Genomic DNA, 24,476 nt, shown 5'->3' with positions numbered 1-24,476 from the left:
TAACATCATTATCAAGTAAAAGTCAAATGTGAGATATTTCAAATAGAGAAATGTGAATAAGAAGAGTAAGGTACACATAATAAAAACATTGTATTGATTGATTGATTGATTGAGACTTTTATTAGTAGATTGCACAGTACAGTACATATTCCGTACAGTTGACCACTAAATGGTAACACCCGATCCGAATAAGTTTTTCAACTTGTTTAAGTCGGGGTCCACGTTAATCAATTCATGGTAAACAATACATTCAAGAAACATTCGTAAAAAAACAAGAGGCTTTCTATATTTTTTTTTTGTTTGTTATTCTGAAAAACATTTTTAGAATTGTTTTTTTTTTCATTTCTTAGCTTTCCCAAAAATAATATTTTTAGATAGTGTGTCATTATAAAATAAATGTTCTTTTGAGCACAAAAAAGCATGAAAAAGTGTTATCATCAACAGCAAAACGGCGTTTGGGATATTCGACTTTCGAAGGGTAAATCATCATAATATGATCTTAAGACGTGTCACTTTGTGTGTCACATTCCCCAACGTCCCGTACACTTCCGGCATCCGGTTTCCTGCCGTCACAGAATCGACATCGAAAACAAGATGCGATTGTCATAACTCCCCAAATATCTGTGATCACTGATCAATGACACCAATCACCTGGGATCACCGGCAACTGTGTTCTTCGAGTGCTGTTTTGTAGGATCGATGCATTCAAACTGACACGATGCCGTTTTCTCCGAACAACGGAGACTTTACGTTCGTCTCCTCGACAGAAGCGCAAGGTAAGCTAATGCTAGTCGAGCTACACGGCGAGCATAGCAGGCCAAAGATGAAATCGCTGGGCGTCCTAGCACTGTTATCATCTTCTCCGTACTTTGCTTTTTTTAAGGTATTGTCCCACAAATGTAGAAAATAGTTTGTAGAAAAACTGTTACGTATAGTAGAATTGACAGTGTGTTAACTTAAGTTTTCTGTCGACGTGTAGCTGCATACAATTCATATGCATACATTTATGAATTATTGGTATGTATATACAGTCCCTCATAAAAGTGAGTGCAACCCTCACAGAAGAGGGGGGCTTTTTAGTTGTAAGACTGTCATTTACAGTGTCCAGCTCGTATGAAAAACAGTGAAAGTTTAGTCTCTCAAACTACACTATATTGCCTAAAGTATTTGGCCACCTGCCTTGACTCACATATGAACTTGAAGTGCCATCCCATTCCTAACCCATAAGGTTCAATATGATGTCGGTCCACCTTTTGCGGCTATTACAGTTTCAACTCTTCTGGGAAGGCTGTCCACAAGGTTGCAGGTTTATAGCAATTTTCGAGCATTCTTCCAAAAGTGCATTCACACTCACACACTGATGTTGGTCGAGAAGGCCTGGCTCATAGTCTCCGTTCTAATTCATCCCAAAGGTGTCCTATCGGGTTCAGGTCAGGACTCTGTGCAGGCCAGTCAAGTTCATCCACACCAGACTCCATCCATGTTTTTATGGCATACTTGCCAACTCTCCCGATTTTCACAGGAGACTCCTGAATTTCAGTGCCCCTCCTGAAAATCTCCCGGGGCAACCATTCTCCCGAATTTCTCCCGATTTCCACCCGGACAACAATATTGGGGGCACTGCCTTTAACGTCCTCTACAACCTGTTGTCACGTCCGCTTTTCCTCTATACAAACAGTGTGCCGGCCCAGTCACATAAAATATGCGGCTTTTACACACACATAAGTGAATGCAATGGATACTTGATCAACAGCCATACAGGTCACACTGAGGGTGAATGTATAAACAACTTTAACACTGTTACAAATATGCGCCACACTGTAAACCCACACCAAACAAGAATGACAAACACATTTCGGGAGAACATCCGCACCGTAACACAACATAAACACAACAGAACAAATACCCAGAACCCCTTACAGCACTAACTCTTCCTGGACGCTACAATATGCACCCCCGCTACCACCAAACCCGCCCCCCCAACCCCACCCACCTCAAGCCCGCCCAAACCCCGCCAAACACACCCCCCATCTCCCGAATTCGGAGGTCTCAAGGTTGGCAAGCATGCTTTATGGACCTTGCTTCGTGCACTGGTGCACAGTCATGTTGGAAGAGGAAGGGGTATGGCGTCACATTAGTACCAAAAATCCAAGCGCGTAAAAACTGTTATTGCGCGCTGATTCTCCACTTTGTGTGCGCGCGCGACACCCTTTTGCGCGCGCGTGGTGCCTTTCTGCGCGCGCGCTGTCTCGGTCTGTGCGCTGTCATGTTTCATTTTGGTACTTTGGGGGCGGGCATGCTTAGACCGCCCCTTCTTTCTGATTGGCTTTGAAAAAAAAAATCATTAGGCCCAATGTGTAAGATTATTCTATTAGTATTAGTTATTTTTATGTTTTATCATATCTTAGCTTATTTTTATGTTTTATCATATCTTAGCCTATTTTTATATGGTCTTATTATATTTATATTTCAGTTTTTATTGTATTTTATTTTATTTTGTAGTTTTTCATATTGTAGTTTATTTTTATGTTTGATTATATCTTATCTTATTTCATATTATTTTTGGACTTTTACCTGATGTGTATTTTAATTATTTTTAATCCATTTATTTGATCATCTAGTGTTTCCTCAAAGAGCCCTCTGGATCTCCACGTCCAGAGGGTTCCTGTGATTGGCTATTGTCATTGTGTTGTTATTATTATTGTTGTTGTTGTTGTTGTTTGTTTATTTTTATGTACATGTTTGACTGTCTTCATGGGGTGTGGGTGTTATTTCTCATTTTGTTTTTAACTATGTAAAGCACTTTGAGCTGCATTTTAAATGTATGAAAAGTGCTTTATAAATAAAAATGTATTATTATTATTTTTAGTAATAGTACCCTTACAATCACTCCAAACCAGTTCAATAACTTACCTCTTTTTCAGCCAACATTTTTTTATCCACTTCTTCCAATGACCCGCCCTGCTATACTTCTGATTGCTTAAAGCCAATCAGAAAGAAGGGGCTGTCTAAGCATGCCCGCCCCCAAAGTACCAAAATGAAACATGACAGCGTGCAGACCGAGACAGCGCGCGCGCGCAAAAGGGTGTCGCGCGCGCACGAAGTGGAGAATCAGCGCGCGATAACAGTTTTTACGCGCTTGGATTTTTGGTACTAATGTGACGCCATAAAGTGGCCCGCTCCAAACTGTTCCCACAAGGTTGGGAGCATGGAATTGTCCAAAATGTTTTGGTATCCTGGAGCATTCAAAGTTCCTTTCACTGGATATAAGGGGCCAAGCCCAACTCCTGAAAAACAACCCCACACCATAATTCCTCTTCCACCAAATTTCACACTCGGCACAATGCAGGATATATTTTAATTTGTGTAGTGTTTTTTTAATACAAGTTTTGATTGATTTATTGTATTTCTATTTTTCTGCTTGTATTTCAATCAATCAATCAATCAATCAATCAAAGTTTATTTCTATAGCCCTAAATCACAAGTGTCTCAAAGGGCTGCACAAGCCACAACGATCAGATCCAACATGTCTTTTATTAGGGGTTTTTTAATTGTTGCAGTATGTTTTTCTTCTGTGATATGAATCCCCCTGGGTCTGAAATAAATGACTATAATATAATAATATACATAATCCTATTAAAGCGTTTTTAATTGAAAAACATATCTGTAGGTGTGACGGGAGAGATAAACTATAGTGACTCTTTTTTTTTTCTCTCAATTGTTTTCTCCTCAACAGAGCTGAGTGGCACAATCGCTGCCCCTGACATTCAAGTAAATATGAGCAGTGACAGTGGTAAAGATCCATATGCCACTGCTTTCCTTAGGCAGCGAGGCTATGGTTGGCTGCTGGAGGTAGAGGAGGAGGACAGCGAGGAGAGCAAACCACTTTTGTAAGTCAATATTTGCTTTTGTTGTATTATGTTTAGGAACAGGCTGTGTTTACTGACAACTATTTACTTTTATAGAACTGCAATAGGTGGAAAAAGTTGCACGTTATAGTCCGGTGTGTCCCGAGCCTATAGTTTTTAACCAAAAAAATGGTTTCCATGAACTTGTGTATGAAATGTCCGATATAAGTACTCTGAAACAAACAGCGTGTTTCGCTGTACAGCCAGTTAACATCTAAATGTCCTCCAATACGCACACAAGGTTGGTCTTTTCTTGTATTTTAGTCAAGTTGTTTACAAAAGGTAATCATGGTAGGCTATAGGCTTCTAGGAGCTAGCAGTTACACAACAGCTAAGCACACAATAGCACACAAGCTATACGTAACAGGTGTCCTTCACTGAACAATATTGCCGTCCAAAACAGCACATTTGTCAATATAAACAAGTATGAAATATTTATAGTTGCATATTACTTACACTTACACAAAGCCTCCAGAGAAAAAGCGTATTAAAAAGTATACAGTAACAAACGTGTTTACAACATTCACTTAGCTTAACTAAATGAAGCATTGTGGTGGTTGGTGTTTTTGGCAAAGGTGTTGCCAAAAACAGTTACCGCTCCACTTCAACTTAAAGACAGCATAAGTCCATTCTAAAGGTTAATAATAATTAGGTTAGTGTTTTTCAAAGCAACCATTGTTCCCTGTTTGTCTAATTCCACTTGATCAAACCTTTTCTAACATTCCACACTACAAATTAACAAAACTATGCATGATTCCTGCTGATATCCTATCGCATCAATATCGATATCGGCCAATACTCAAGGCTCCAATATTGGTATCTTATCGGAAGTGAAACCGTTGTATCAAGACACTCCTAATAATAATATTGCTATTTTGATTGTTTTGACTTTTTGTCATTATATTGACCTTTTGTAACAATGCATGAGTCAGCACAGGTTGTCCAAAATAAAAGCAAGATTAGTAGAGTTCGACCGATATGTTGACCGATAGGCTGATACCTAGTAGTCAAAGAGGCTGATATAATATTTGGAGTAGAGATGTCCGATAATATCGGCCGATAAATGCTTTAAAATGTAATATCGGAAATTATCGGTATCGGTTTCAAAAAGTTAAATTTATGACTTTTTAAAACGCCGCTGTACGGAGTGGTAAACGGACGTAGAGAGAAGTACAGAGCGTCAATAAACCTTAAAGGCACTGCCTTTGCGTGCCGGCCCAATCACATAATATCTACGGCTTTTCACACACACAAGTGAATGCAAGGCATACTTGGTCAACAGCCATACAGGTCACACTGAGGGTGACCGTATAAACAACTTTAACACTGTTACAAATATGCGCCACACTGTGAACCCACACCAAACAAGAATCCATCCATCCATTTTCTACCGCTTATTCCCTTTTGGGGTCGCGGGGGGCACTGGAGCCTATCTCAGCTACAATCGGGCGGAAGGCGGGGTACACCCTGGACAAGTCGCCACCTCATCGCAGGGCCAACACAGATAGACAGACAACATTCACACTCACATTCACACACTAGGGCCAATTTAGTGTTGCCAATCAACCTATCCCCAGGTGCATGTCTTTGGACCAAACAAGAATGACAAACACATTTCGGGAGAACATCCGCACCATAACACAACATAAACACAACAGCATAAATACCCAGAACCCCTTGCAGCACTAACTCTTCCGGGACGCTACAATATACACCCCCCGCTACCCACCTCAACCCCGCCCCCCTTACCCCGCCCACCTCAACCTCCTCATGCTCTCTCAGGGAGAGCATGTCCCAAATTCCAAGCTGCTGTTTTGAGGCATTGTCACGCCAAATTTCTTCCCTCTACAAAAACCTTCCCACCCCCATTTACTTCCGTGGTCATGTTTCCTCTTACGTCATTGACATCGATCAATAGCACTTCGGCTTTGACTGCCCGTCGCTGGAAGGATACTTCGTCTTTGACAGCTGCTGGAATCTGAAGAAATCGATTACTGTTTTTTTTTTTGTTCAGGCGCGAAACAGGACAGTCGCGTGCAGGTTAAGGACCCCCGGCAACTTTGTGATTTTATTGGACGCAGCCCCGGAAGTAAATGGGGGAGGGAAGGTTTTTGTAGAGGGAAGAAATTTGGCGTGACAGCATGTTAAAAAAAATAATGCACTTTGTGACTTCAATAATAAATATGGCAGTGCCATGTTGGCATTTTTTTCAATAACTTGAGTTGATTTATTTTGGAAAACCTTGTTACATTGTTTAATGCATCCAGCGGGGCATCACAACAAAATTAGGCATAATAATGTGTTAATTCCACGACTGTATATATCGGTATGGGTTGATATCGGAATCGGTAATTAAGAGTTGGACAATATCAAAATATCAGATATTGGCAAAAAAGCCATTATCGGACATCTCTAGTTGTGAATCCTCATTTGTCAAAAAATAGTTGTCTTTGTTGTTTGTTACCAAGTCTGCCATGATTTGGAAACACACTCGCGTTTATGTATCCGGAAGGGGTTGTTGCCAAAAATCAGACGTGCGCTGCTATGGAAACGGAAATAAATGCGCCAAAGAACTAGTTCTGGCAATGATCAAAATGACCAAAATACGATAAATATTATACATATTAGATATTGTTATGAACGTGTCTGTTACTACATTATATAAAGACTTGCAGTGTGTATATAAAACGTTGATAGAGGGTTTTGAACGGTTACTCCCATTAGCTAATAATAATAATAATAATGGATTAGATTTTATATAGCGCTTTTCTACTATTAGATACTCAAAGCGCTCACAGAGAAGTGAGAACCCATCATTCATTCACACCTGGTGGTGGTAAGCTACATTTGTAGCCACAGCTGCCCTGGGGTAGACTGACGGAAGCTGCATATTTCAAGCATTTTTTATCCTCTTTTAAATCCTAAAGAAAAAAAAATATGTGCGTGTTCTTGTCTCTCATAATGATTGTGAACAATAGGCAAAATTCCAAAAAAGTGCAGTTCCCATTTAGGTTGTTTTTAATTTTTAAATTGTTTTGTTTTTTGGAAACGTCTGACCAGTATTGACTTAATGTTTTATAAGGCACACATTTTCTGGTTAGTTTAGCACAAAAAATATCAGGGGATTTCACAAACACTTATTACGTGTGTCTAACGCTGCGGGTCAGAGGAGCATCAACATTTGTATTTCAAAATATGGGAAATCTGCTAGGAAAATTGGTAAAAATATGGGATTTCCCTACATTACAATACCATACCATACCATACCAACTTTATTTATAAAGCCCTTTAAAAACAACCACAGTTGACACAATTACCTACCATCTACTAAATTGTATAAAATGTTATAGCAGTTTATGGATTTAATACAGTTTAAGGTTTCCTCATGAGGAACCCTGTAATATTCTGTAACAATTCTTGGCTCTTTCACATAGCATATAGATGAGACATTTTTTAGCTGGCTGACATATTTTCTTCCTGGATGTTACAGAAAGTATAAGAATGTGTGAACTGCTGCCTGCTCTTCTTTACTTATATAATATGTCTACTTTTTGTCAAGATATTTACACAAAGTTTAGATTTTTGGCAGATGTGTCTCTTCTGACATTTTTATAACCATCTATCTCTGTTGCGTTATTTGATTGAATGATAGAACATGAAACTCACGGCGCTCCTTTAATGAGCCCACGCGTCGAGTGTTGCGGAGGAGGCTTTGTCGAGTGACTCCATCGCTGCTGTAGCGAAAACAAACAAAACAGGACCGGTAAGATGCCAGTCCGCTCTTCGGTGAAAGCAGCTGAGCACAACAACTCAAATAAATGCCCTGTCAGATATCAAAGCATATTTGGGGAGAATTATCGACAATGAGAGCAATTTTTATTTTTAAATGAATTTAAAAAATTTAAAAAGTGATTTTTTCTCATGCGAGGTGAACAGGCTTGTGATTGAGAAATGACGGTCACTATTTACTTCACAAATTATTTGTTTAGTACTAGATAATGGTGTCATATATTTGTATCTGCTGATGTAGTTGTGTAAAAAAAAAAAAAAAAAACGGATATATATCAAAACGCCAAAAATTGGCGTGGATAATCGATCTCTAAGTGTTAGTATATTTAATTTACAATTGAATATTGTGAATAAGTGACCATTGTTTCCTTTAGGACACGTATAGGCAAGCTTGACTTTGGACTTGACTTGTTACAACAGAATAAACAGAAGTAGCGTGTGCACATGTAACAGAAGGAGATGGTGTGACTGCACATGTTCCTCATGCCAGTTGAGCTGTCTGCTTGATATGTGGCCAGGATTGAGCAACAAACAACGTAATGCAACATTCAAATATATTTTCAAAACAAGCGCAAAAGCAGGCCTCCACACTCCTAGTGGTAATCCCACGCAGTCCAGGCTCGATCCACCGACCGCATATCCCCACTGTTTGAGAGTTATCATATTTTCCCGACTATAGAGAGCACCAGTATATAAGCCGCACCCATTTAAATTTAGGGGGGAAAAAATTCTATATATTAGCCACACCAGATTATAAACTGCAGATATACCGGACTATAAGATGCGGATATATAAATGTAAAATGAGTTATTTACACAGAAAGATTTTGTAAATGTTTATTTACATACCAAACGGTGGTGTAACACAACAGTAAAACGGCTGATCAAACAAAACATAAGTCATCATCATGGACCCTCAGCTGCAAGAGCTAGCTCTCCAATCAGATAAACAAACTCAATAACTTCACAATGTCTTTTTGGAGAATTTAATGAGGAATTTGCGAAACTGGAAAAATATAAAAAGAATGCCACTGCAAGTTTATGATGCTAACACAGACACTCGTTAATGTGTTAGCATTAGGGATGATGTTTGATAAGAAATTATCGAGTTCGAGCCCATTATCAAATTCTCTTTTCGAACCGATTCCTTATCGATTCTCTTATTATCTTATCGTATTTTTTTGTAAGATGAAGCCATGTCTTGAGGCGTTTTTTCCGGTCCATCATTTTTGCTGCTTTCTGTATCTGCCGCCTAATGACTGAGCTACGTCATTTCCTGTGATGTCCCACAGGGCATTTCCTGTGGGACGGGATTCGTTCCCAGGGATTCGAATAAAGAACCAACTCTTTTTCTTTACTATAGTGGCCTCGATAACGGGAACCGGTTCTCAAAAAGTGATTCGAGTCCATGGAATCGGTTCTTTTCTTATCGAACAACCGGGAGAACTGGTTTTGAACATCATCCCTAGTTAGCATATTAGCTAATGCTAACGACGCTAGGTAATTACATTACAATAGCACATACAAATATGCATGAAAACACTCCTACAGACATCACACACGGGACGGTTTAGAAAGTATAAATAGTTTTATTCATATTGTAAAACTTACAAACGTTGCTCGATGTGATGAATGGAGAATCCATACGAATAGAACGCTATGGACGGCTAGAAGACGGCACTTGTACTTCCGGTTTAAAGCATTAAACGGAAGAAAACACAGAAGACATTCACTCCGCAGCACCTGCAGTGAGCGAACTCGTGCAAAAGATTGCGCCATAGCACAAACAATAACTCACCTTTTCAGTGTCACTGCTTGTTTTCAATGAATACATTATGGCCGTTAGCGAAGAAAAATCCATAAATTAGCCCCACCATTTTATTAACCGTAGGGTCCAAAGCCTTGAAAAAAATGTAGCGGCTTACAGTTTGGAATTTACAGTAAGTCCAGCAGCACTAAACAGTCAACATCAATGACAAAAAAGCCCAGGAAATCCTGTAAGGCAGGAGTCTCCAACCTTTTTTGCACCTGGGTCCAGTTTAATGCAGGCATTCTTTTCATGCACCAACCTTCCACGTGTGGCAGATAAATACAGCAAAAATGAGTGCATGAAAAACCCACCTCACCATAACACTTGTTTTTACATATTTTCGCTAACTTGTGGGTTAATTTTTTGGCTAACGTATCTGATTTGTGATTTATACGTGATACGTCATTGTTGAGGACAAGAGCAGAGATATATACTTGCCATTAGTTCCAATGGATTTCTATGGAACTAAGGGCTTTCTACGGATTTCTATTCTAAAAGTTTTGTATTCATATTTTGTGCAATATTTCATACAGAAATACACCTATGTATGCTTTTTTTGGTGCTATTTTCTATGTATAAACACATCTGTAAATGCTAACTACCAGTGCAAAAGGACTATGTGCAATAATACTAACACTTTAACTTACTAGGTTATGGGGCTAAATTTTCTTATTTGAGCACACTTATTACAACAATTTAGCACACTTGCACTTTAGCACTTCTCCATCTTGAACTATTATGGTGACTTTAGCCTTGATCTGTCTGAGCTGAGGTCATGCAGAAACCTACTTTCATATGGGTCTCCAATTTATTTTATTCTTATTATATCTGAGTGTGTATTTTATTGTACTGTTTATTATGTCTGATGTTGCTGCTGTCTAACTTCACTTTTAATGGACACCATCTACATGCCATGGACTGCAGATGGAAATAAGCTTTTGACTACTATCTGGCACATGTACATTTTATATCCTTATTAATGTGCATTGTCCCATGTAACAAATATATACCAAAAAGCGACTTCCTATCAGCAGTTTTATTATACATCTATTAACAAGCTAATTGGTGTGTCTACTGTGACAGACGCAAGTTAAAGGGGACCTACAGTATTATGCAAAACCAACTTCTAAGTTAAAGTTAAAGTACCAATGATTGTCACAGACACACTTGGTGTGGCGAAATTAATCTCTGCATTTGACCCATCACCTTTGATCACCCCCTGGGAGGTGAGGGGAGCAGTGGGAAGCAGCGGTGGCCACGCACGGGAATCACTTTTGGTGATTTAACACCCAATTCCAACTCTGATGCTGAGTGCCAAGCAGGGAGGTAATGGGTCTAATTTTTATAGTCTTTGGTATGACTCGGCTGGGGTTTGAACTCACAACCTACCGATCTCAGGGCAGACACTAATTTCTTACCTATTGGTGCCTGTTTTTGTGTGTATGGGATCTGCCGTTGCTGCATTTTGCTTTGTTTCTTGCACTGAACAAAGAGGGTGTACCAAGTTAAATTAATTGTGGGTTAAACATACTTGACCAATAAAGCGGATTCTGACTGTGATAAGTACCGAATATTTGAAATCAAACCATGGAGGAATGGCGGAGATATTTATAAAACAATCTTGCCTTCCTCCAAACGAGCCGTTTTAAATTTGCCCAATTTGTGACGTTTTTCCCAATTGTGATGTCAGCGGATATCTCAATACAGTTTATAGTAAAAATTCACCCAAAGTGCTTTGCGTGAGTCCGCCATTATAGTCGCACTGTAGTCAATAAGCTCCTTCTTTTTAGCTATCCTCTTGTTGTGGGGCAGACTGGCTCATACATGCACATGCATGCTCCGCTCTTGCCATTTCTAATTTAAAAAATTAGCGTATAGTTGTAACTTATATCTGTCAGTAGACTCGCCTTGGAAGCGCTGCAAACTACAACATGGCTGACGGGGAGAAGACGCAGTCGAAGTGGAGCCACGCAAATATGACCCCCCCTTACTGCGCATCTTGAAGAGACGGTCAGAAAGTAGCTCGAAGATGGTCTGTAAAATATAATCAATGCAAAATGTTGACCAAAAAAACACCATAGACCACAGGGAAGTGTTTTAGATGTAGAAAAAAATAAAATAAAATAATTAATCGGACAAAATGCGTTTGGTAACAAATGCGTGACAGACCAATATCGGTCCCCGGACCAGTGGTTTGGGACCACTGCTGTAGGGTATGAATAATACCGAGTCATACCAAAGACTATAAAAATGGGACCCATTACCTCCCTGCTTGACACTCAGCATCAAGGGTTGGAATTGGGGGTTAAATCACCCGAAATGATTCTCGGGCGCGGCCACCGCTGCTGCTCACTGCTCCCCTCACCTCCCAGGGGGTGATCAAGGGTGATGGGTCAAATGTAGAGAATAATTTCGCCACACCTAGTGTGTGTGTGACAATCATTGGTACTTTAACTTTAATATCATAGTACTGGCACAAGTGGGCTCACTAGTAACAGCTTTAAATGCATTATGTAAACTAGTATTTGTGTGTGTTGAAAAGAGATTTACTGGTGGACATTTCTACATTTCATATTATTACTTTTATCCAGCAATGTCAATCTTTTGTTATCTATAAAATGTGATGTTATGTGTGATCAGAGAGGAGCTGGACATTGACCTAAAGGACATCTATTACAAGATCCGCTGTGTGCTGATGCCAATGCCTTCATTGGGTTACAACCGGCAGGTGGTCCGAGATAATCCTGACTTCTGGGGCCCACTCGCTGTGGTGCTGCTCTTCTCCATGATCTCCATCTACGGACAGTTCAGGGTGAGCAGATCATTCAGTGTTGACACCGACTAGTCTTTAGAATTGATGGTTGCTTCTCGTTTGTCAGTTGTATAGCAGGATTATGCAAGAACCAGATCAATTATTTGAACAATTATTATTTTCATCATAATAGTTTTTCTTTATTGATAAAGCTCTATTTGCATTGCAGTAAGATCAAAATCTAGTTCAGACATATAATTTGACAACACGTTTCAACATGTCTCCAAAAATTGTGAACAGTATTTACAAAGTGGTGCGCACATTCTCATGTCAACGTAAGTTGTGTAGAAAATGGCGTACACAACTTTTCGACCCTGTTTTTTGCATTAGCCAGCTTTACAGAGTAGACCCTGGGTAATTGAAAATACTCACAGACATGTCAGAGATTTTAGTTTTATAATACATTCAAACGATCAGAAATAGCATATCTTCATAAGACATGTAGTTATCACTAGTTTACCCAAAATAGGGTAATTTCTCATACCACCGTAATTTATGGATTGCAAATGTCTAATCCAACCCGCGTAAAGCACCATGTATGTGCTGTATAGGGGTCATATTATGATTATTTTTCTATATACGATACACTTACTTATGGTTTACATCAGGGGTTCTTGACCTTTTCGACCTCAGGGCCTAACTTTTCCACTACACAAGGGTATGGGGCCCACTCAAATATTAACACTGAATTAGTAATCTTACTCTTGATTTTAATCGGTTTTATTAATAATATCTAACCTACTTACAGTTTACAACCTCGTTAATGAAACCATGTGTTAATCACAAATATTGTATTTATTTACCACACAAACCTTAGGCTTAGGTCAGGCAGTAAAATAAGTACTAACCAAATATACTGCATAAAAAGGCACTCATATATGAAAGATGAAAAAATCAATTACATACAATTATGAAGTGCTAAAATAAATAAACTAAATCAATAATCAATATGTTTCTTAAACTGTCACAAAAATTTGAGTACAAATGAAAATACAACTTCATCACTTTAGTCATAATTTTTGCACTTAAAGGGGAACTTCACTTTTTTTTGGAATTGTGCCTATCGTTCACAATCATTATGAAAATCATGATAACGGATGGATTTTTTTTAATGCATTCTAAATATTAAGCATAAATAAAAGATTGCTTACAGCGCAGCCAATGGGAGCGCCACTATTCCCCCCATAAAATCTGATAAATAACTATTCAAAAAGCACCATCAATACTCCATTTACATTTCGTGACTTGAATATTAACCAAGTATTAGTGATATTGGTATTATGAACGCTCACGCAGACAAACTATTTATAGCGGCGATGTGATCACTTCCATGTGTCCCTATGTTTACATCATCGAGTGGTCTGCTGTTTCCTCGCTTCCCTGCTCCCTGTAAGTTTATTGTAGATCATAAATCATGCCTCTCACTTGAAAAGTAGATGGCTGAGGATATAATCAGTCAAGTTGAGACACTTTGACAGCCATTTAGGACCTAGAACTTGTTCTTTAGTCAAAATTTTGCATAGATTGTTTTACAGACCTTATTTAAGCCGCTTCTGACTGTCACTAAGGCACTTGGCTTGGTCTCCACCCTATCAGCCATGTTTTAGTTTTTAGCGCTTCCATATCGAGTTTACTGACAAATGTAAGTTAGAACTATACACTACTTTTAAAAAAATGGCTTCAGCAGAGGACTATATAATGCATGTTAAGGATGTAACGATAAACGTTAATAATGATAACTGCGGTAAAACTCCCAATGGTTGGTATTACAGTTTTGAATTAAAGTTATCGATAAACTGCGATTGATAACTACACTTTGACCAACTATTGGACTGACTGGTGCCAGCTTAAATGCTAACATGAAAACAAGACACATTATTGTCTTTTCCCATTACGAAACAAGATAAACTTATATAAACACATTGCTGTCTGAGCAGCAAATCTATTCAATTGTGCACATTGAATCTACAAGCTGTGCTCTCTCAGCACAGAGTGATTGTTCCATACTCAGAGGCATATGAGACACGTGTTTTTATGGTGCGTTCAAGGACCGCTGAACACAGTAAGACGCAAGAGCGCCCGCTAGAGATAATACAAATAATAATTAATTTCATTTTACGCACTTGTCGTTTAAATAAATCTTAAAGTGCTACAGTACAAACTAAAATTTAAAACAAGAAAAGCTAAGCCATTAAAAAAGATGAAATACATCAGTGAAGCATAAGAAACACAAAACATGCAAAACAGTGGGTTTTCTAACAATGTGTCTATTTTAGTTATTTCAAAAAACATCTTGGTCTAAAGCAGTGCTTCTCAAATATTTTCTGTTACGCCCCCCTTACAAAGAACACAATATTTTGCGCCCCCCTACCATGATTTTAATCGTATAATTTGTTTATAAAGTTGTTTCTCTGCATAACATTGTAAGCTTATTAACATTAAAGGAAAAAACACACCGGTCTTTTCCTCATCTCCCATCGTGGTTGCAGTGAAGCCAAGTGCTACATTGGCTTCATCATATTCTGGTACGGCAAAAAAAATATTGTTTCATCCCTAATGCATGTGCATGTACGAGCCAGTCTACTCCACAACGAGAGGATAGAGAAAAATAAGGCACTTACTGACTACAACTTTGGACTACAACTGAATAAAATTTGCGAACTCGTCCAAAGCTCTTCTGCTAACCTCTACCATATGTGGAGATATGCGCTGATGTAACGAAGGCAAAATGCGTCACTAAATTATCAAATTCCAAAAGCTTGTTTGAAACAGGTTTGGAAGAAGGCGAGAATGTTCTATAAATATCTCCGCCACGCATCCTTGGTTATATTTCACATTGTCAGGATTTACAGGGATCAAAAGTACAAATACCAACAGGTAAGAAAAGTTGGTTTTGCATAATAAAGCCCCTTTAATGTTTGCTGAAATGATTCCAAAATTGCTTCCCTATTGGCCTCCCAGCTAGCTGTCTGCAAACTCTGGAAGAGATTTCTGGAACAGAGGCGTCTCTTTAATGAGGTGCGTAGTAAGGGGACCAGTGTTGCCACAGTTAATTTGAAAAAGTAATCTGGATATATGGATTACTGATTACTCATTTGCTGATTACTGTATTTTAAAAGTAATTAAGTTAGATTACAAGATGCTTTATTAGTTACATTTTGTTGCCAGCACAAAGTGAACAACAAACCTTAATAGTCTTATCTTTAGCTGACAAAAAGTCAACATAATGTGTGTGTACAGTGCATCCAGAAAGTATTGAAAGCGCTTAACATTTTCCACATTTTGTTATGTTACAGCCTTATTCCAAAATGGATTTAATTAATTTTTGTCTATAAAATTCTACAGACAATACCCCACAATGACAATGTGAAACGTTTTTTTTTGGGGGGGGAACAAAAAGCAAATGTATTAAAAGTATTAAAATCACATGTATTGTCAAGGGTGCGACATTTATACATAGACCGGTGTGTGCGTTACAAAATCATGTCCAACCAACCGAATCTACCACAGGTGGACTCCAGTTAAGCTTTAGGCACATCTCAAGGATGATCATTTGAAACATGTTGCACCCGAGCTCACTTATAAGCTTCATGGCAGAGGCCGTCAATACTAATGTACATGTGATTTCTTAGTTTTCATTTTTAATACATTTGCAAAAAATAAAAATTCACATTATCATTATGGGGTATTGTGTGTAGAATCTTGAGGAAAAAAACAAGTGTATTAAATTTTGGAATAAGGTTGTAACATAACATTTGGAAAAAGTAAAGCGCTGTGAATACTTTCTGTATGCTGAGCTGCGTGCTAGGCATTCTGCCTAAAAATTAATTCTGCCTCCAATTGTCAGGTTGTTTCCTGGATCATCACCATCTGGATATTTGGATCACTAACAATCTTCCTCTTGGCACGTGTACTTGGCGGTGAGGTAAGCGGATCAGTTTTTTGCCACAGATTCTATCCCCACACGACAGCAGACTGACAAAAGTGTCTTTGCATTATTGCTTTGACTCTTGTTTTTGAGCAGGTTTCCTACGGTCAGGTCCTTGGAGTGATCGGATATTCCCTTCTTCCTCTCATTGTTGTAGCCCCTCTGCTTGTTGTCATTGGAAGCTTCCAGTTGATTTCTACCTTAACCAAAGTGAGCAAATTGCATTCCAATTCTGTTTTTTTGTTGTCTGAATGGTCATTTGTTAAATCAAAATACCGGTAAAACAAAGCATAAATAACTGTCTTTGAATCTCAGTAAAACTAAAATAATGCTATTTGGTAACAGTAGAAGAGAAAGTCAAACACAAATACAAATAGACGGAATAGAAATTGAAAGAGTAAATGAAACCAAATTTCTAGGTATAATGATTGATGATAAATTGAACTGGAAATCTCACGTAAAAAATATACAACATAAAGTAGCAAGAAACACGTCAATAATGAATAAAGCAAAACATGTTCTAGACCAAAAATCACTTCATATTCTCTACTGCTCGCTAGTGTTACATATCTGAGTTATTGTGTAGAAATATGGGGAAACAACAGAAAAGTACACTTCATTCATTAACGGTGTTACAAAAAAGATCAGTTAGAATAATACGTAATGTTGGATATAGAGAACATACAAACCCTTTATTTATTGAATCAAAAATACTGAAATTCCACGACATAGTGAATTTGCAAACAGCTAAAATTATGCACAAAGCAAACTATAACCTGCTACCCAAGAATGTACAACAATTCTTCTCAAAAAAAGAGGAGAAATATAATCTTAGAGAAAAATGTAATTTAAAACATTTGTATGCATGTACAACACTTAGGACCTTCAGTATATCTGTATGTGGAATTAAATTATGGAATGGATTAAGCAAAGCAATCAAACAATGTACTAATATAATCCACTTCAAGAAACTCTTCAAACTTAAAGTGTTTACAAAGTACAAAGAAGAAGAACCATGATAAACATTCTGAATTTATTTCATCCATCCATTCATTCTCAAAATAATCTTACTCATCTCACCATATGAAATGTAACTTACTTCACCGAATATTATTTATTTATTTTTATTGTGATTACTCATGGAGTATATTGTGAATAAATTGAGAACAGGAACTGTTACGTAAAAGAAAAGGGGTCGGAATAAATAAGCTCTGCTTCTTCCTACTCCTTTTCGAACATGTTGAAAAGAGAAACTGGAAATTGTGATGTATCATGTTGTATGCATGCATGTTTGAAATAAACTCAAACTCAACTCAACTCAACTCAGTCTAGACACATATTGCACAGATTTTGTGTTCTTAGGCATCATATGGTCTTCAAATATGAAATATGAGTCCAATATTGGATAAAAAGCGGGTAAGATCAATCAATCAATCAATCAATCAATGTTTATTTATATAGCCCTAAATCACAAGTGTCTCAAAGGGCTGTACAAGATAAGTATTTGATTCCCTGGGAGGCTCTCTCATTTTTCTCACAGTCATTCTTACCCACCAGTTGAAATCTTGCATGAATCCCCAAAAGCACAGGTGTTGACTGTTACCTTGTATTTTTTACATTTATTAATTACTGCACCAATTCAGCTCTCTTTCTTACCAAATGTATTGTTGGTGCTCTTGTAGTTCATTGCAGTATTGGTCTAAATTCTTGTCATTGAGGTTAGCTTGTTGTTCTTTCCCTGGGGGTTTGAATGTGTAACAGGTGTATTTTATACACAAAACAAGTTGAGATTAGTAGTCATTTCTTAAAGGGGAACTGCACTTTTTGGGGAATTTTGCTTATCGTTCACAATCATTATGAGGGACATGACGACGGATTGTTGTTGTTTTTGCATTCTAAATATTAAATAAATGCGATCAAACACCTCTTGAGGTTTTATAATCATGACGTAAGTATATATGTTATGTAGTATTGATTGCATTCATAATAACATTAATATTAACATATTTTGATCATTTTAGGCATACATGGGAAAACGCATCACTGATTATGCTAGGTTCACACCAACGGCGCTTTGACGGCGCTTTAAAGCGGCATGCAAAGCGGCGTTAAAGCGTAACAAAGCGTGATTAAAGCGTGAGGGTCGTAATGGATCGTGGGAAAGCTTGTAGTGAAGCGGGACATGCGGCAAGATCGCCAACAAATTTTAAACGGTTTAAAAAAATTTGCCGCTCTGTCAAGAATGGAATAAAGAGCCTAGAGCGTATCAAAGCGTGACAAAGCTCGGCAAAGCTTGACTCAAAGCGTAGGAAAGCTTAACAGATCTTGGTTCAAAGCGCGGACCCCAGTCGCCACCGCAGCTCCGGATAAACGGTGTTCTCCCTCCTGCTCGTCGGTCAACCTCCCCTTGTCTTTGCTGTTCTTCCTCCCTCTCCTCCGCCTCAAGGGTTAAGATGTAGTTCTACAAAAGGGAGACAAACATCATGTCTTCTTCGGATAGATCATGCTCTGGTACACCTACAACTTCTTGATCTTGTTGCTCTGCCATCCTGTTCGGGAGCCAAAGATGCAATGACTTTGTGCATATGCTGCATCTTTATATACCGCTGGAGTGACATCGGCGACCTCTATAATTCCAATGCGTAACAGAGCGTAACAATGCACAACAGAGCTTGATAATCGTGTCAGAGCCTGATTTAAAGCGTCAGGATCGCATCAAAGCGTAATAAAGTTCAATAAAGCGTAATAAAACGTATCAAAGCGTGATTTAAAGCGTATCAAAGCGGCATCAAATCGTGAGGAACGGTAACAAAGCGGGAAAGAATTCGTACTAATTCGTATCAGAGCGTATCAAAGCATAACATTACTTCGGAGATCGGGATATTCGTGGAAAAATTGACAAAAATGACGGCGCTTTGCTCGCCGCTTTAAAGCGCAGCAAGCGCCGTTGGTGTGAACCAGGCATCATTATTACTCACTGCAGACTTTATGAAAGCCAACAAACATGACAAAACATCACTTACTGTACAATGTCTGCTGTCATAAGGATGCTGACTGCTGGGATGTTCATATATTCCCATTTAGGTAAAGAATGACTCATAATCCTCACGAAGAAACGGGGTGGGGGAGGGGGAGAACAAGCGTCTTTTCGTGTCGTCCTCGCCAGTTTAGCTAAATGGCTGTCAAAGTGTACCAACTTGTCGGAATACCTACTCAGACGTCTCATGTCCAGGTGAGATGCATGATTTATCATCTATAATAAACTTACAGGGAGTAAGGAAGCGAGAAAGCAGCAGAACACTCGATGATGTAAACATAGAAACACACGGAAGTGCTAATAACACTATCACTAATACTTGGTTAATATTCAAATCACAAAATGTAAATGAGGTATTGTTGGCGCTTTTTGAATAGTTATTTATTGGACTTAATGGGTGAAGTAGAGGAGCTCCCATCGGCTCTGCAAATAAGCAGACTTTTATTTACGTTTATTTAATATTTAGAATACATTTTTTTTGTCATGTCTTTCGTAATTATAGGGAACAAAATTTACCAAAAAAGTGCAGTTCCCCTTCAAAATAACTCAGCATATAAATAAATACATTTAAAATAAAAAAATACCAATTTTATTTTGTGAAAAACACAAAACATCACTCAACAAAATATAACTTTAAACGTGCAAAACAAAACAAAAGCAGTATCCAAGTGAGGTTTTAGTGAAGCTCGGCATTCAAAAAAACCAATGGCCTCAGCTTTGAGGGGCTGATCCTGTTTCTCCTTTCTGGGTGTATATTTCTGGGATGCTACAAAATACACGCCCCGCTACCACCACCTTGTAGCGTCCCGGAAGAGTTAGTGCTCCAAAGGGTGGGTATTTGTTCTGTTGTGTTTATGTTGTGTTACGGTGCGGATGTTCTCCCGAAATGTGTTTGTCATTCTTGTTTGTTGTGGGTTCACATTTTGGCGCATATTTCTAACAGTGTTGAAGTTGTTTATACGGTCACACTCAGTGTGACCTGTATCGCTGTTGATCAAGTATGTGTTGCATTCACTTGTGTGTGCGTGCAGAAGCCGCACATATTATGTGACTGGGCCAGCACTCGTTGGACTGGGTGAAAAGCAGACGTGACGATTTTCGGGAGGGGCACTGAAATTTGGGAGTCTCCCGGGAGGGTTGGCAAGTATGAGAATTAGTGGTGAATGCGGTGTTACCGCGGCACCGCCGCTGTATATAATCGGCAGGCCAGCTCTAGTGTTAATTTGATATCGCCTCAAGGGCCAAGTGAAATTACACCGCGGGCCAATTTTGGCCCGCTGGGCAGAGTTTGACACCAATGCTCTATTTGTGCTGTTAGGAGACCAAAATATTAGGAACCGCTCTTAGCAAGTCGACACAACTGCATTTATTCTTTATAGGGGAAAATGAAACGGGTCATACAAATATTTTATGTAATTTTATTTTTTTATAAAGCTGTTTGATGTTTGAATGTCCCTAATGATGGCCACTATCTGCTCGTCTTTCAGCTCTTTGGAGTCTTCTGGGCTGCTTACAGCGCTGCTTCACTGCTTGTTGGCGATGAATTCAAGACCAAGAAGCCTCTTCTCATATATCCCATTTTCCTTTTGTACATTTACTTCCTGTCGTTGTACACCGGGGTCTGACTTTTGATATGGACCTTTTCATGGACACTAACCCACGAGCAGAAAAGCCGTTCTTACTTTGGAACCAGGAATGATGTATATTTCTCTGTTAGATTGTAGACTGTGGGGATATATACAGTGTGTGTATATGTATGTATATATTTATACATTATACACACACTTACAGTATTTCCTTGTATATAGTTTTGTCTCGTCTTTGTTCAATAAAAAGCATCTGTTTTAAACTCTGCAGCCCTCTCCTTACTGTACTAGTACAATACATCCCACATACAGAGGGACCGTTATGTCCAACAACTCAAGTCCTGGGGTCGTACTTATCAAGCTTCTTAGAGTGCCATTTTTCACTTAAGTCCTGAGAATTTGCGAAATTTAGTCCTACTCTCAAACTTAAGAATAAAAGCTTTTTATCAACGTTCTTAAGTCTAAGAATCACTCCTACTCTCCACGATATTTAAGAGACCTTCAGAGGTGTCTTAAGTGGTTAGGAGTTGCCAGCAGGGGATGGCACTGAGGCGAGAGAGACGTGCGCGAACGTTCAGGGAGCGGAACAATGTTTTGTTTTGTTTTTATGACGAGCAGCTGATCAAACGGTATCGTTTAGACAGAGCGGATATTATTTTTGTCACAGATTTAATAATTTTCGATTCCTTGTTGATTTCTGCATGTGTCTGCAGTGGGCTAGTATATATAGAGCCACCCACACCAGTTTCAAATTAGTTGCCTAATTAATGAATTGGAAAGAAAATGTTATGACAGTAGCGTATGTGTGTGGCCGTGAGGTGAGTGACGTCAGTGAGTGTGTGTGGGCGATAGAAGAGAGGGAGCGGTAGCGTGAGTGCCGGTGGGGACTAGTTTGTTTTGTATTATTTTGTAGTTTATTGTCAAAATATACACTCCCATTGTCCACTTAAATATTTCCAAGATATTTGTTTATTCTTAGACAACGGATTCCCTTCCGTGATTGGTCATTTCTATGGACACAGAAATGACGTCACCTAAAATTCCGTTTACGGCACATAGTAATGTCGTAATTCAGCTCTGAGTGTGACACTTAAGATTCAGTCCTACACTTCGCTGAAAGTGTGAGTAAGACGCTTGATAACTAACTTTTAAGTGCAGCTTTCAGCGAAGAATTTATTTACTCTTAAGTCAACTCTTAGCAGACTTCTTAGGAGTAATTCTAAGAAGCTTGATAAGTACGGCCCCTGGTCTTGTTCATTCTAAAAAAATAAAATAAAAAGTGTCATAAGTCAATGTCGACATACAGTGAAAGTCAAAAATTATTAGACAACAAAGAAGGTTGGAACATTTCTCTACAATGTTTGCAATATTTGTAACTTTTTATAGTAGGCAGCTAAGTGCCAGTTATATCTAAATGTCCTCCAATAAACACACAACGTTGTTTTTTTCTTGTATTTCAGTCATTTGCAAAAGGTAAACATAGTAAGCTATAGGCTACTAAGAGCTAGCAGCTACACCACAGTTAAGCACACAATAGCACACGAGCTAGACTTTTGAAATGAATGTCTTTAATTGAACAATATTGCCGTGTAAACCAGCACATTTGTCAATATAAACAAGTATCAAACAATTATAGTTGCATATTACTTACACATACAGAGTCTCCAAGGCAAGAAGTCTATTAGAAGGGATCCAGTAACAAATGTGTCCACATCATTAAACTTATTGACATGATCCTAACTTTGTAAATTATAAAAAGCAATGAGCACTCCACTTCAACTTTTAAGATCGCGTAAGTTCATTTAAGACAGTTAATAATAATTGGGCTACAAAATATTAAGAGTGTGTATGACGCTAAGAAAACGGAAATGCTGATTATCGGTCCTGCTAGACACCAACATCTATTTAATAATACCACCTTAACATTTGACAACCAAACAATTAAACAAGGAGACTCGGTAAAGAATCTGGGTATTATCTTCGACCCAACTCTCTCGTTTGAGTCACACATTAAGAGTGTTACTAAAACGGCCTTCTTTCATCTCCGTAATATCGCTAAAATTCGTTCCATTTTGTCCACTAGCGACGCTGAGATCATTATTCATGCGTTCGTTACGTCTCGTCTCGATTACTGTAACATATTATTTTCGGGCCTCCCTATGTCTAGCATTAAAAGATTACAGTTGGTACAAAATGCGGCTGCTAGACTTTTGACAAAAACAAGAAAGTTTGATCATATTACGCCTATACTGGCTCACTTGCACTGGCTTCCTGTGCACTTAAGATGCGACTTTAAGGTTTTACTACTTACGTATAAAATATTACACGGTTTAGCTCCAGCCTATCTCGCCGATTGTATTGTACCATATGTCCCGACAAGAAATCTGCGTTCAAAGAACTCCGGCTTATTAGTGATTCCCAGAGCCAAAAAAAAGTCTGCGGGCTATAGAGCGTTTTCTATTCGGGCTCCAGTACTCTGGAATGCCCTCCCGGTAACAGTTAGAGATGCTACCTCAGTAGAAGCATTTAAGTCCCATCTTAAAACTCATTTGTATAATCTAGCCTTTAAATAGACCCCCCCTTTTTTAGACCAGTTGATCTGCCGTTTCTTTTCTTCTCTCCTCTTCTCCCCTGTCCCTTGCGAGGGGGAGTTGCATAGGTCCGGTGGCCATGGATGAAGTGCTGGCTGTCCAGAGCCGGGACCCCGGGTGGACCACTAGCCTGTGCATCGGTTGGGGACATCTCTGCGCTGCTGACCCGTCTCCGCTCGGGATGGTTTCCTGTTGGCCCCGCTGTGGACCGGACTCCCGCTGATGTGTTGGATCCACTGTGGACTGGACTTTCACAATGTTATGTCAGACCCACTCGACATCCGTTGCTTTCGGTCTCCCCTAGAGGGGGGGGGGTTACCCACATATGCGGTCCTCTCCAAGGTTTCTCATAGTCATTCACCGACGTCCCACTGGGGTGAGTTTTTCCTTGCCCGTATGTGGGCTCTGTACCGAGGATGTCGTTGTGGCTTGTACAGCCCTTTGAGACACTTGTGATTTAGGGCTATATAAATAAACATTGATTGATTGATTGATATGACTCCTGCTGATATCGTATCGCATCAATATAGTTTCAGGCCAATACTCAAGGTTAATTTTTGGTTTAATCATTGCATACCATTTTACCTGCACGCTGTTTCCCGCTGTGCTCTGCATATTGGGATCACGACAAACCACCCTCGACGCATTCCGACTTCTACAAAGCAATGAACTACCTGCTGCCAACTACTGATATGGAGTATTACATGGTTAAACTGCTGAGCTCTATACAGCACAGGCACTCGACAACGGCACATTATTTGCAGATTATAATTATTGATTTGCAAAAAAAAATGTTTGGACCAATTAGGTAAAGTTGCAAAATTTCCCACGGCACACCAGATAATATCTCACTGCACTGCACACTAGTGTGCCACGGCACAGTGGTTGAAAAACACTGTCGTACAGTGTGTAGACGACTATCGAAGGTTGTTGTTGTCCATCCATCCATCCGTTTCCTACCGCTTGTCCCTCTCGGGGTTGCGGGGGCCTCTATTTTATTTTATTTTATTAACTAT

General features: G+C 39.0%; 1 protein-coding gene across 2 annotated transcripts; it reads left to right on the top strand.

Annotated features, from left to right (window-relative positions):
- The first annotated feature begins 520 nt into the window (after window positions 1–520).
- On the top strand, window positions 521–21,131 carry yipf4 (Yip1 domain family, member 4). 2 transcript variants are annotated; one of them, XM_062058990.1, is made up of 7 exons: window positions 521–776; window positions 3,737–3,890; window positions 12,147–12,318; window positions 15,280–15,336; window positions 16,166–16,243; window positions 16,343–16,456; window positions 20,771–21,131. In XM_062058990.1, the coding sequence occupies exons 1-7, from the start codon at window positions 719–721 to the stop codon at window positions 20,906–20,908; spliced, it is 771 nt and encodes a 256-aa protein (XP_061914974.1). In that variant the 5' UTR covers window positions 521–718; the 3' UTR covers window positions 20,909–21,131. The 2 variants fall into 2 exon arrangements, with proteins under 2 accessions (XP_061914974.1, XP_061914975.1); XM_062058991.1 differs by lacking the exon at window positions 15,280–15,336 and having other exon boundaries at window positions 523–776.
- Window positions 21,132–24,476: the final 3,345 nt, after the last annotated feature.

Source organism: Entelurus aequoreus, linkage group LG09 (assembly GCF_033978785.1).
Source record: "Entelurus aequoreus isolate RoL-2023_Sb linkage group LG09, RoL_Eaeq_v1.1, whole genome shotgun sequence".
Lineage (NCBI taxonomy): Eukaryota > Metazoa > Chordata > Actinopteri > Syngnathiformes > Syngnathidae > Entelurus > Entelurus aequoreus.
The sequence above is the reverse complement of the archived record's forward strand: the minus strand, read 5'-3'. Positions and strand labels throughout refer to the sequence as shown.

Bases quoted from the DNA above. Each gene is read 5' to 3' on its own strand.
- yipf4 (XM_062058990.1), top strand. From the start codon at position 719: ATGCCGTTTTCTCCGAACAACGGAGACTTTACGTTCGTCTCCTCGACA. The intron at 3,891-12,146 runs GTAAGTCAATAT...ATGTGTGATCAG, and splicing joins GAGGAGAGCAAACCACTTTT to AGAGGAGCTGGACATTGACC. The intron at 16,244-16,342 runs GTAAGCGGATCA...GTTTTTGAGCAG, and splicing joins CACGTGTACTTGGCGGTGAG to GTTTCCTACGGTCAGGTCCT.